This window comes from Hyposmocoma kahamanoa, unplaced genomic scaffold (assembly GCF_003589595.1).
Source record: "Hyposmocoma kahamanoa isolate Upper Pololo Valley unplaced genomic scaffold, ASM358959v1 170, whole genome shotgun sequence".
In the NCBI taxonomy this organism is placed as follows: domain Eukaryota; kingdom Metazoa; phylum Arthropoda; class Insecta; order Lepidoptera; family Cosmopterigidae; genus Hyposmocoma; species Hyposmocoma kahamanoa.
The window spans coordinates 739,580-752,332 of record NW_020653614.1 but is presented as its reverse complement, the minus strand read 5'-3'; the positions used below and the strand labels follow the sequence as shown (position 1 = coordinate 752,332).

Sequence of the window (12,753 nt, the reverse complement as noted above, 5' to 3'; positions counted from 1 at the left end):
CCTTTTTCATTGTACTAGTTGGATAAAAATGGCCAAGTCTAGGGAATTGCGTTATAAATTTTTATGTGACGAACCCTGTTGCTAAATTATATTTGTGTCTTCCTGACAAAGCCTATGTTGATTCGTATAATTATGTAATTAAAGTAGTTTTTAAACGAATTGAATTGTATTTAGTTTTTTAATGAATAAATTTTCGACTAATTGACAAATAAAAATTTAGTTTTTAACTGAATTCAATCAAGATTATTTTTTTATATACCCGTCACAATATTTATAGCTCAGATTACTGTGTTATTAATATGTGGTTGTAAAAACCAAGAAAATCAATTTAAAATAGTTCCATCATCATCTTAGGATAAAAATCTCTACAAAGACAAGTCTTGTGCTGCTTGCATCCAGTGGATTTTTTCATTTATATAGAAAAACTTGCGAGGTCCGCTGGTTCGTTCCGTGGCTTAGTTGGTAAAGCGTCTGGCACGGTAAGCTAGAAGACGTCGGTTCGAATCTGGCCGGATTTAAGGAATTCTTTCTGAGTGTTCGATCTTTTTATTAATAATTATTACAAGTTAGGTTTCATTTTTTCTGTTAACTATTTTGAGTATTCTGTTATTAATGAAAATAAATGGTGTAGCCATTTATATACACGGTAAAGTTTATTCTTCTCAATTACCAACTACACAGAGAGAATGAAGAGCGATAAAAACGACACCACAGTTCTTATTAAAGAAATAGACAAGCAGGTATGCATGTAAAAAATAAGTAGGTACACCTAAATTGTGAATGGTAGAAATAACTCAAACACATTTTTCATGGAATCATTCTCAGTAAGACAGACACTTTGGATATCGTGGGGCGGTCCGGCCAATAGCGCAAAAAACAGCATCCCTCTTTGGTGACGCAGTCGGGTTAATAAAAGATAAGATTGTATATTGACTGAATATATGTATCTACATACTTTACGAATTATTTGATAATAATATAAAGGAAACTTACATATTTTATGCTGTCTAACAGAAAAAAATCCAGAGTAATGAATTTACTCGCCAAAAAAAGCAACGCTATTGCAAAAAAAATCAATTTAAAGTGCGTTCAATACATTTACATAGATTTTTTTTAAACACAGATATGTAATTTTGTGTTACGATATTTCGCTAACTACTATTAACGATTCCTGTCACGCTCAAATCAAATCAATTAATTATATTTAATATGCCAACCTCAAAGTTAAAATAAAGTTACCCCGGTACTCAAAAAGAATTTTAAGAATTTCTTATTAAATAAAGCATCAAGTTTCCTTTACCTCGAACGCAACTTAGAATGTCAAGATTTTTTCATCTGCTTCTAACTTCATTGCTAAGATTCCATTTCGGTAAATGGATTAATATTTTTAGCTTTTTTACTTTTTTAAGCACAAGTTTGTGGCAACACTTACATTGAGTTGTCAAGCCCTACATCTTTCTAATTTGTGGTCAAGCCTGGTCAAGCCAATAATTAAGCCGCAGTCCAAGGGAGTTGAATTTGAGAATTGCAAAAATTACTAAAAATTTAAGAAAAATGTATACGGAAGTGGACGTGTTTGTGAGTAATTATACACTTATAGATCCTGAGATATATCAGTTATGGATAGAAGGATGTTCTTGTAAGTATCACACAGTACAACACTTACCTTCTTATTGTATATTTTTATCTTTATGATTTTCTGGCTGGTAATATGATTAATATAATAGACAAATGATTGAACATCACTCACGTCGACCAATAGCTGTTTCTATTTTCAATATCATTTATAACATTGCAAAGATGTTTCATACGTATAAATAAAATTAGGTGCTATCTTCGTGCCAAGAAATCTCACCAAGACTGTCTGTCGTCTAGTGTCGGTTTCATATGTTTGAATACACAATATTACTGGTTTCATGCACTAATAATAATACAACTTTTGCGTAATTCCATTTCCCATTTTTGAGACTTTAAGACTTTGCTATTTTCTTTGTTTATTATGTTAACTTTAACTATTTATGTAGCAGTTTTAACCTTACCACAGGTTTGTTTTGTTTCCTGGATTCAAATTTGTTCCGCAAAGGGAGACCTGGTGTCTCATAACACAGGGTTTACCTAGTTTGAGCACCAGTCTTCCACTATTTATTTATTTATTCATTTATTGCATGTCACATACATTGCTAATTCTAGATGTTACAGTGTTACAATAAAAAAGATACATTGTATTTTATGTACTTAGATACTTTCACTGTGGAAGAGAATACATATTATTCTTATATTTATTTTAGATTTAGGTAATGAAACTATTTTTCCGGATTTAAATCGCGTATATTTGTTTTTTCAAACAAACCAACATTTCGGGCCCTTTACAGGTCCCATGGTCACGGTTGAATGGAACCTGTAAAGGGCCCGAAATGTCGGTTTGTTTGAAAAAACAAATATACGCTATTTAAATCCAGAAAAATAGTTTCATTTCCTATTATGTAATAATCGCGAAAACCTAAGAACGCAATATTTATTTTAGATTCTTATTAGTTTGAACTTTAGTAGCAGTAAAGCTCCTTGTGAAGGAATTCACCCAGGGAACAGTCAAGGTGTTGATGAAATTATAGGCACATGAGACTTGTCATGTTATGTCTCAGGGTGATAGGCACAGTGGCAGTGCTTGTCAGATCTTGCGATTTAAAGCTTTAAAATTATAAAAAAAGATACAAAGAGTTGTCATCACTTCTAACATAGAAAATCTGCAGCATTTCAAAAATGGTGTAGTAACGTCCTGACACATCAAACAGAAGATATTGCCTTGCATATTGGGTCACCGAGAACTTCCAGGATGATGTGAATATGGAGAGGGAACAAAGGGTATTGGCTGTAATAATATGCTATCATGCTTGTTCACATGTTGTGCAATAATGCGTGACAAAACTCTTTCTTTAAAGTGTCACATGTATGAAAGTTAAAAACTGCCTTGTATGGGCTTTGACGTCTTGATTGTAAGTAGTTAAGTTAGTTGTAGTTTGTAGTTAGTTAAGTTATAGAGTTGACATATAATCGCAAAAGTTTATTTTTCGTTTAAATACAAGTTATTATATGGATGCTTATGTGACCGATTGTGACACAGTTATTGAATCAACTAACTTATAATAAAAAGTGAATCAGTCGATTCACGTAAAGTAGGGCGCAAACTCGGCGTCTAAATCTTGTACGTGACCTGTACATGCCTCATGCACTTCAAGTCAGAGTGCTCTCCTTGTGAAATTTGGACGCATTGGAACTGGGTTCATATGGGCTCCAGAAATTTAGTATTTATTTATAGTCTTTATTGACGATTAACAAGAATAATAACGTAACTTATAAATAAGCTAACTTACATACTAACTTATTTAACACGGAAACATTGTATGACATGCTTATTACTACTCAAGTTTCTATATTTTTATTGACTACCTGCCTTCAGCTTGTCCTAAGACATAGGCCTCTTACTGAGATTTCCATCTCTCCCTATCGTTTGCTATTTGCCTGCATGCTCCTCCAGTAACATATTTAAATGCCTCTGTGGCCGAATGGTTACCATGTCGGACTGCCACACAGATGTGAGTTTGGGTATAGTTTGTGGTTGTCTATGTGTGTGTGCATGGCAGCCGCGACACAGGGTTTCCCTGGTGTGAGGCTATGTAGAGTGTGTGCATTATTATTATTAAAATTGTCTTCCTATATAAATTATGGTCTCCCTTTGTTCCTTTTTCCCTGTCTTGGGTACCATTCTCTCTCTTTTATCCACTTATAATTATTTTCTCTCTCATCATGTGTCCTGTCCAATGTCATTTTTATTTTGTCTGTGACTTTTTAACTGCCTCAGTGACCAAACGGTTACCGTGCCGGACTGCCATGAAGAGGTCTCAGGTTCGATTCCTGGGCCGGATGAAATATTTGTATGGCCTACATTTATTTCTCTTGTGACTTTGGTAATTTGGCGTAATTTGTGGTTGTCTATGTGTGTGTCCATGGCACCCGCGACACATGGTTTCCCTAGTACGGGGCTATGTTGAGTGTATGCGTTATTATATTATTACTTTTTTAGTCTTAGTAGAAGCTTAGTGTATAATGTACTTGATGTATATAATCTAACAAATAAATAACTGACATAATATGGATATTGTCTAAAATAAAAGTTTAAATTGAATGAGTCATGACTGTTACTATTTATTTGGGTTGACAAGTTCGTTGGTTGATGATGAGGAGATAGGTTGAGCTACTTGAAACTGTCAATGATATTAGAAAGATAAAGCGGTACGCAATAGAGATGAAAGGGATATCCAGTAACTATCCGGTATCCAGGCCGGATAGTAAAAATAGGCCAATTAGGCCGGATAGTAGACCAATATCCGGTTGTATACTGGATATTTAAAACTGAAAAAATTCATAATCAGTACACCAAATATCAAAATTCGGCACAAGAAACAAACGGCACTGATATTTAAATATTGCCAAATTTGCGATGTTTTTCACTGTTTACATTTTTCTGTTATGTATTTTGTTTGTAGAATAGAATAGACCACAACAAATCGTCAGTGTGAAAGTGCAATCATCCACTAATCAATCAGTCAATCACGGCGATGCGCGCTGTAAGCCGGTCGCGACATGTATACGACAGTGGGTCAGATATACGGCTATCCGGTCTAGGTGCTCGCCGGATATCATGTACCCGGTATCCAGCCAAATCACTATCCGTTTCATCTCTGGTACACAAAATTTCAGTTGACTCTAGCCTCTCTTGAGTAATGACTATGTAAGAAAAATGTCAGCAAAATTGATTTGTTTATGACTCAAAGTCAAGCCAGCCAGAAACTTAAATATAGAATAGAATAGTCGAGTGACGGAGACAAAATAATAAATTATAAAAAAAGTTTTTTTTTTATAAATACAAAGTGATGGTACGAACACGCGGTGCGCCTGGTGGTGAGCGACTCGCCTGGTCATGACAGTTGCAGTACCACTCTGAGCTTTAAAAAGCAAAGATCTGAGGCGCATTGCCACTTCACATAATGACTTCGAAACCGGAACGCAGTACTGCTTACACTAATGCTTGATGGCAGATATATATATAGGTAATGTCAAAAATAAAGAAAAAAAATTGTTTAAAATGTTAGTTAAATGAAAACGTGGTATCATGAATTTGGACTTAGTTCTAATTAATATTAAGGATATCGTCTTTCTTATCGAAAATAATGTATATTTTTCATTGACTTACAATTATATGGACGTCGGGTCCGCGCTAAAAAGTGTCCGCACTTGTAAGGCGCTAAAATCGTATACAGAGCGCGACACTCCGCTTTAGTCTTCATTTGTTCTACCGACAGCGCGATACTGCGATGACATTACAATTTAAATTTCGAATAGGTTGACTTGGGACATTTTTTTCGTGGTTTTTGTATTAGACCCGTCGTCCATTTATTTGTAAGTCAATGATATTTTTATATATATTTTATTTATATACTTGAGTAAATGTACTGTGATGCTACAGTCATGATATCAGTCTCCTTAAACTTTTCTACACAGAACGAATCGCTCGTTTTTGCAACACAAATATGGTTTGTATATCTGGTGCTTTACCCCACATGAGATTCCTGTAGGATATTATACTATGGAAGTAACTAAAGTAAATTAGTCTAGCAGTAGCAACATCGGTAAGCTTACGGACTTCGTGTGCAGCAGAGCTTAATCTGTCGCTTTTGTAGTCACAATTAGTGGACTAAAAATTACTAAAACGCGAGGTTACCGCGCCACAGTCACTCCACTGCAGCACTTCTAGAAGCGTTAAATTTGAAGGTGCCATTACTGCAAATATTGGTTGTTTACGTACAGGAGAATGATACTCCGTAGATCCCAGGTTCCTTCACAATATTCCTTGGTTTTTAATGTATAAGAACTGTGGCTCAGTATCTGAGATGATTTATCTGTATCAGAAAGATGTTAAATAAAATTTGCCTATTCTGTTCTACAGCCAGTGAAGCTGTGTCAACTCTACATCAGAGGAATTTGGGTAAACAGACGAGTGCCTCAGTGGAGTTGGTTGCCAGTGATGTCCTTGACCATTACAGGTAATTAAACTTTATAATTTGAACAATTTTATCATTATTCATCACAGAACTATATTACTAACATCATAACAAATTGCGTTCCATGACTTAATAATTCATTAGATTGTTTGTGTGAGGATATATCACCACCATGATATTCAATTATTTTCATCAATTATTAATACAAAGATCGAACACTCAGAAAAAAATCCTTCGATCCGAACCGACGTCTTCTAGCATACCGTGCCTGACGTTTAGTTGGTATAGCTTAAAAAGTAATTGATGATTCAATAAAAATTCAAATACAATGAATAGCGACATCTCTAGCCAGGGCTGGTAGGTGTAAAGGTATCTAACTGGGTGACGAAATACTTAAGGTTTATCATAGATGGCGCTACGGCTAAAAAGTCGTTGAAAAAACCAAATACAAAGACACTCGTCACAAAAATTCGTGAGGTCCGCTGGTTCGTTCCGTGGCTTAGTTGGTATAGCGTCTGGCACGGTGTGCTAAAAGACGTCGTTTCGAATCCGGCCGGATCGAAGGAATTTTTTCTGAGTGTTCGATCTTTGTATTATTAAATTATAATTGTAATTAAGTTAAGGCTATAGTCCATCTGTTTAGGTACTTAAATAAATGTAAACAATCTTGAGATGTCTATTTAATGAAATATACATTTATAAAATGATTTTCCCTTACCTTCAAATACAAAATACAAATACTTAGCTTCATATGAAATTGCATGCCTATTTTTATACCTATTGATTTGTAAAGCATGTGTTTCAATAAAAAGATGTATCAAGATTGTTTACATTTAGTTAAGTACCTAAACAAATGGACTATAGTTTCTTTTTTGAATAAAAAGTTATAATTTTTAATGTTGTCTTTTCAGAACTTTCGCTCTTCTAGAGCGATTACTGACTATGCCGACAAAGTTATCCGAGCAATTGATATTCCAAATTGACGATCAGACGAAACAAATGCTTATTGAAAAGTGAGTATATAGATTCATTTCTCTTTTACACTACGCCTTCCCCTTTGTTCTTCTGATACCCTCAACTAAACATGTTCTCTCATACATCCAACGTTTATTCCAACTCTTTTACCGTGTTTGCGATCGGACTGTGGAATTCCCTCCCAGAATCCATTTGGCAATCCCCTTCTCTTAATTCCTTCAAACAACTTGTCACTTCTTCTTTTTTCTTCTTCTTCTTCTTCCAGTATTCTATTATTTATTCCTGTATCTATAATTATTTTTTCACCTCTACAAAAGCATGTACGTATTTAATATTATTTCATTCATTCATATTTAGTCAAATTACACTTGGAATCGGCATATCATATTGATTATTATTAACTCTAATACTCATTTGTAAGACATATTCACCCGAGAAGAATGAGCAAGAATCTCTAGGGGTTACAATATTTATTTCAAATGTACGGTTTTTGTCATCAAAGTACGCAGAAGCTGAATAATCTTTAGTATAAAGCTTTTGGTTCACTAATAAAGTTTCAAACCGCGCGAATGGCGATTTTTTTTATATCAACCGGAATCTTATTATAGAAGCGTACGCATTGCTCCTTACATGAATTTTATTTTAATTTTATATCAGGAGTGAGATCAAAAGGACCTGGACTGACGGCCTGGCGTAATTCTAGATTTTTCAATTACATTTCAGGTATTACGACCTTGACGACGCAGTTATTAGAGAGCTTTTGGGACGCAAGTTATCATCTAGACACAGGAAGGACTTAGACGAGGTAACAACAGCAAAGTTTATATGTCATAACTTTTCTTCAAAACTAACACCAAACCCGGTATAAAGGTCTGTAAGATCTAGTCTATAAATCAGATAGTTAAGATAGGTGACCCCGGAATATTAGTAGGCACTGATTCGAGTCCAGTCAGACCATTGTTACCCCTGCTGGCCTTATACATTTATAAAGCCAGCATTTTTGTAATAAAAAACAATTTGTTTGTTATAATTATTAATACAAAGATCGAACACTCAGAAGAAACACTCAGAAAAAATTCCTTCGATCCGGTCGGATTCGAACCGACGTCAACGTTCGACGTTCAATAAAAATTTAATTAATACAGTGAATAGTGACATCTCTCGCCAGGACTGGTAGCTGTAAAGGTACTAACTGGGTGATAAATCTGTAATAGATTTCTCATAGATGGCGCTACGACTAAAAAGTCGTTGAAAGACCAAGTACAAAGACACGACGCAAGCACATAGAGGAATTCGTAAAGTCCGTTGGTTTGTTCCGTGGCTTAGTTGGTATAGCGTCTGGCACGGTATGCAAGAGGACGTCGGTTCGAATCCGACCGGATCGAAGGAATTTTTCTGAGTGTTTTTTCTGAGTGTTCGATCTTTGTATTAATAATTATAACAAACTAGTGGAGTAATTTCAGAAAAAATAATTGAATATCAATTCAATAAAAATTTAATTAACAATTTGTTTACCAAAAATATTCTCATCAACCCTCGAAATTATAGAATTCAAACAGAATACTTTTTTGAAGTACATAAGGTAGAGAAATATCACAGAACAATGAATACAGTAGAAGTGATTAGTGGATGTGGTACGTGTGCCAACAGCACGCGGAGTTCCGCATATTTGAGCTTAATCCGCCATTTTCACTTTGTACCATGGAAATAGTAGAAAAATGTCTTTATTTTATTTTCATAAAGCACATCAACAGCATTTGTATTTATACATTCAAACAACTTAAAACTAAAGGGAACAAACTCCGATACACCTATGTGTGTATGAATATTAAAAATAGAAATAAAATGGCAAATATGTACTTTGCAGGGAACCAAGAAATATGTCTAGATTAAATATAACACCACTGAGTTCATTATAGGTGTAACAAACACGACACATGTCTTTGCTACTTTGAAGTGCAAAAATGATACTCGCACTCACAGACATATATCTAGATAGACGCCGTAAGTACAGCAATTTGTATGAAAACCAAGCGTGCCACATTTTTTGTACCCGCTATGACGTCACAAGAGCTATTTAGTGATGGAACATCCTCCCGCTCGCTCTAAATCGATTGATTGAACGGAATGCGCGTAAACACGCGTATTCCATTCAACTAATCGATTCTAAATATAATAATTTTTGTTCAAGTATTTGTTGATTACAAGTAGTCGTAATAACAATATAGTAGAAAAATACTAGAATGAGATAGTTTATGTTACTGGTTTATAAAAAATGTTGATTACTTAAAGATATTAAGACTTCAAATATTGAAATTATTGTCCTTCCAATAAAATGAGCTTATTATATAACATCTTTTTGTAATAGAAGATCTTATCGATTAACTTAAATAGTGAATACCTACGCATGTCAATATATGAACTTGCGACTGACTTAATTAATTTTACTAGATGGTTTTCTGTTGGTAATTGATCAAATTGATGAATGCCAAGACAAATGCAAATGTTACTGCCGACAAAATATGGTAAAATCTTATTTATAATCAGAAGAGGTTTACGTAATGACGACCTCGTGTGAAATTTTTGTGATTTGTTTATTACTTCTCGTATTTCTAACTCTGCTACTCTGCATATTTGGATAGCATCTTAGGTGGAATAAACTAGACCACCTTCGTCCTCGAAAGCAACGAACTCATACCTATGAGATACTAGAGATGGTTAATATAATATATAGCTCAAATTATAACGTTAAATTAAAAAATAATTATAGCAATTATAATTTGAAAGAAATAAAAGTGCTAAAATTATAACGTATTTTTTTCACTTCGGATTGTTGTATGCTAACCACAAGTGCATATACCCAACACTATTTTTAATGTTATCGAAAAAATAAATGTTTTCGATACACTGTAATATTATAGTGACTTCTGTGCCGTGCGAACGAAGTTTTTCCAAAGCCGGCTTTATTGTAAACGACTGGCGTACTCGTCCAGGTTCTTCGAAAGTAAACCAAATAATGTTCTTGAATGCCAATAAATTTTAATTTAAAAGAATGTGTAAAAAATCTGTAAATATCAAGCAAACGAAAAAAAAGTGAAAAAGTGAAAAAAAAAAACAAAGAGACAACCTGTAAGTATATTTGTAAATAAATCTAAGAAAGCAATCTATCAATGAACTTCTAAATACGCCTGTAACTTATTTAAGCAATTTGGTACAGACTTATGTAAATTAAATTAGACCATTTACAGACAGTCCTAAGCCTGTTAAAGTATGAAGGGAAGCTCATTGATTTATCTCTATAATACTTATTTTTATGTAATAGTTACAAAACAAATGAAGTCGGTCGTAAGTAACCATAAAAAACTGTAAACTATTCTATAGATAGACTATAGATATGCAAGTTAGCACGCGTCAACTATTTCACGTTTCTTTCCATTCGTTACATTATCACACGACCTTGAATTGCTAAAAATTATAATTTTAGCACTTTAAATAGCGCGCTATAAAAATTTAGCATTTAGCACGCTATGCGAATATAGCCGTTAATCTCATCTTTACCTATGACCAACTCCAGGTTTTCGTCAAGACAGCTCACTGTTAATTCTTTGCATAATATAGGTATTTTTTTGTTTTACTCGTACTACATGTCCGGCGATGTATGTAATTATTTGCTCACTATATTCGGACATTCGAGGCGACGTGCTGCAAAAATTATCGAAATTACAGATACTACTGATAACAGATACTACAAAACTGAAAAAAAAAACGAAACGTTACTAAACGTTATAACAAAAGTGTTATAGAATATTTTTATGATATTGCTAAGGTCATAATAATTTTCGTCCCTTTGTTTTTAAAATCGATCAGAATCGAGAACAGTGTTGCCTAACGTATACATCACTAAATGTTAAATTTGGCCAAAGAAATGTACAAGCGGCCGTACCACAAAACTGAATGCATTATACAAAAGTGCATTCGTTCGATATTCATGGCGTATTACATTGGATCACAAATATATCGCACCAAGTAAAAGCCGCAATGTATTACAAAACATGAGGAATACACTCGGTTTTCTCGAAATTCATACAAAACCGAAATAATTGTTTTTAAAATTAATTATGCATCTTCTGATTACAAAATCACTTGCTCGTGGAAGGAAATGTCCCTGTTTACCCGTTTATCCACAGTTATGGTGCTTTTGCAGTTTATAATGGCACAATCATGCATTTTTCGCGTTTTCGACTGGTGTTTATCTACGATGACGGTCGAGCTCGTTCTGAAGTGTAGCAGCGACAAGTAGGTGGATTTCACTTACTTGGGGCACGCGAAGTACGTACACTTGCAGCGTCTATCTAGATATATGTCTGTACTCGCACTTGTTATGTCATCCATGATGGTGTTTAATATCATCGTTGTCTTATTTTATTTAAGTTTAATAACCTTTGACATTTTCTGTTATTCGTAATAGATTTTTAGTAATAAGAAGCAAAATTAAACCTAATTCTGCTGAAATATGGTTGACTTTATTTTGGAGAATGTTAATAAGTGTTAATCGTTCATCGTGAAAATTTAAAATCAAAATGTCGTAACTTGCAATTATAAGTATTCAACTTTCAACAATATGCCAACTGAGTAAAGTTTGAATTGTGACGGGACATACAAGTCGCGCGCCTGGTGGTAAGCGACACGCCTGTTCATAACAGTTGGAAAGCCACCCAGAGCTTTAAATCACAAAGATCTTAGGGGCACTGCCACTGCGGCCGTCGCCCTGAGACATAAGTTGACAAGTCCCATGTGCCTGTAATTTCACCAGCACCCTTACCCTTCAAAACCGGAACGCAGTAATGCTACATCATCGAGTATATAACTAGAAATAGAGACTAAATAAGGGCCATACATTCCTGGTTGGTAACTCATCAGTGATACATCCCTTATAAATATCAACTCGTTTGCACGGAAATATAGACAGCGGCAACAACTGACCTGTCGTTTCTGACGTCTCCGTATATTTCAAAAACATTCTGTATTTATTGTAATAAAGATAATAAAGAGACTCTAACAATGGCGTGCTGTTCCATTCGGTGGTGTTGGGAAAAACACATATCATCGGTAATTAATTATTAAATATGTAATTTTTCCATTTTCGCCCATTATAGCAAAGCTTAAGTTAAACTGGTCGTTTGGAGTAAAACAATTTGACGTCACCCGTCAATTGTTTCGAATTCGGGCTGGCCAATCGGAGCTCAGTTGTCATCGTAATGATTTGGCAGAATAGTTTTCAAACAAATTAAATGACATTTCGTCACTGTTTCTGGTTATATACTCGATGTGCTACATTTACTATTTCCTACAGTACTAACAATTTTAAAAGTTTTATGTGAACCCTGGACTTCTACGTGGCAGTCCCTTAATAACCGTTCGGCCACGGAGGCAGTTATGTATATAGTAGGCTAGCTTTTATTCTAGCAAATAAATATTGATTTTTCTTCGTGTTCGTTCCTTCATTCAGGTGGCAGAACGTTCTGGCGCGCCGTTACGCTGCTGCCGTCGGCAATTCGACAATGTCCGACGGGTTTTCAAGACCGTCGAAGAGATGCCCGGGAACGTCGTGGCCAACATCAGAAACACATTCCTGCTGTCAGAGCCTCTAGCTAAGTAAGTGCCATAGACAACAGAACAATAAATACAGTAGAAGTGCCAACAGTACACGAAATTCCAC

At 34.7% G+C, this 12,753-nt stretch overlaps 1 protein-coding gene across 2 annotated transcripts; it reads left to right on the top strand.

Moving 5' to 3' along the window:
* Window positions 1-1,450: 1,450 nt before the first annotated feature.
* LOC113225729 (acidic fibroblast growth factor intracellular-binding protein) lies at window positions 1,451-12,693 on the top strand. Of its 2 annotated transcripts, none has more exons than XM_026458131.1 (5): window positions 1,451-1,639; window positions 6,005-6,101; window positions 6,971-7,072; window positions 7,758-7,839; window positions 12,544-12,693. In XM_026458131.1, the coding sequence occupies exons 1-5, from the start codon at window positions 1,555-1,557 to the stop codon at window positions 12,691-12,693; spliced, it is 516 nt and encodes a 171-aa protein (XP_026313916.1). In that variant the 5' UTR covers window positions 1,451-1,554. The 2 variants fall into 2 exon arrangements, with proteins under 2 accessions (XP_026313916.1, XP_026313917.1); XM_026458132.1 differs by lacking the exon at window positions 1,451-1,639 and adding an exon at window positions 5,038-5,108.
* Window positions 12,694-12,753: the final 60 nt, after the last annotated feature.

What these genes read in the sequence shown, in the direction of transcription:
- LOC113225729 (XM_026458131.1), top strand. Translation starts at nt 1,555, where the DNA reads ATGTATACGGAAGTGGACGTGTTTGTGAGTAATTATACACTTATAGAT. An exon ending in GATGTCCTTGACCATTACAG is followed by an intron (nt 6,102 to 6,970) that starts GTAATTAAACTT and finishes TTGTCTTTTCAG; the next exon opens with AACTTTCGCTCTTCTAGAGC. An exon ending in AAACAAATGCTTATTGAAAA is followed by an intron (nt 7,073 to 7,757) that starts GTGAGTATATAG and finishes ATTACATTTCAG; the next exon opens with GTATTACGACCTTGACGACG.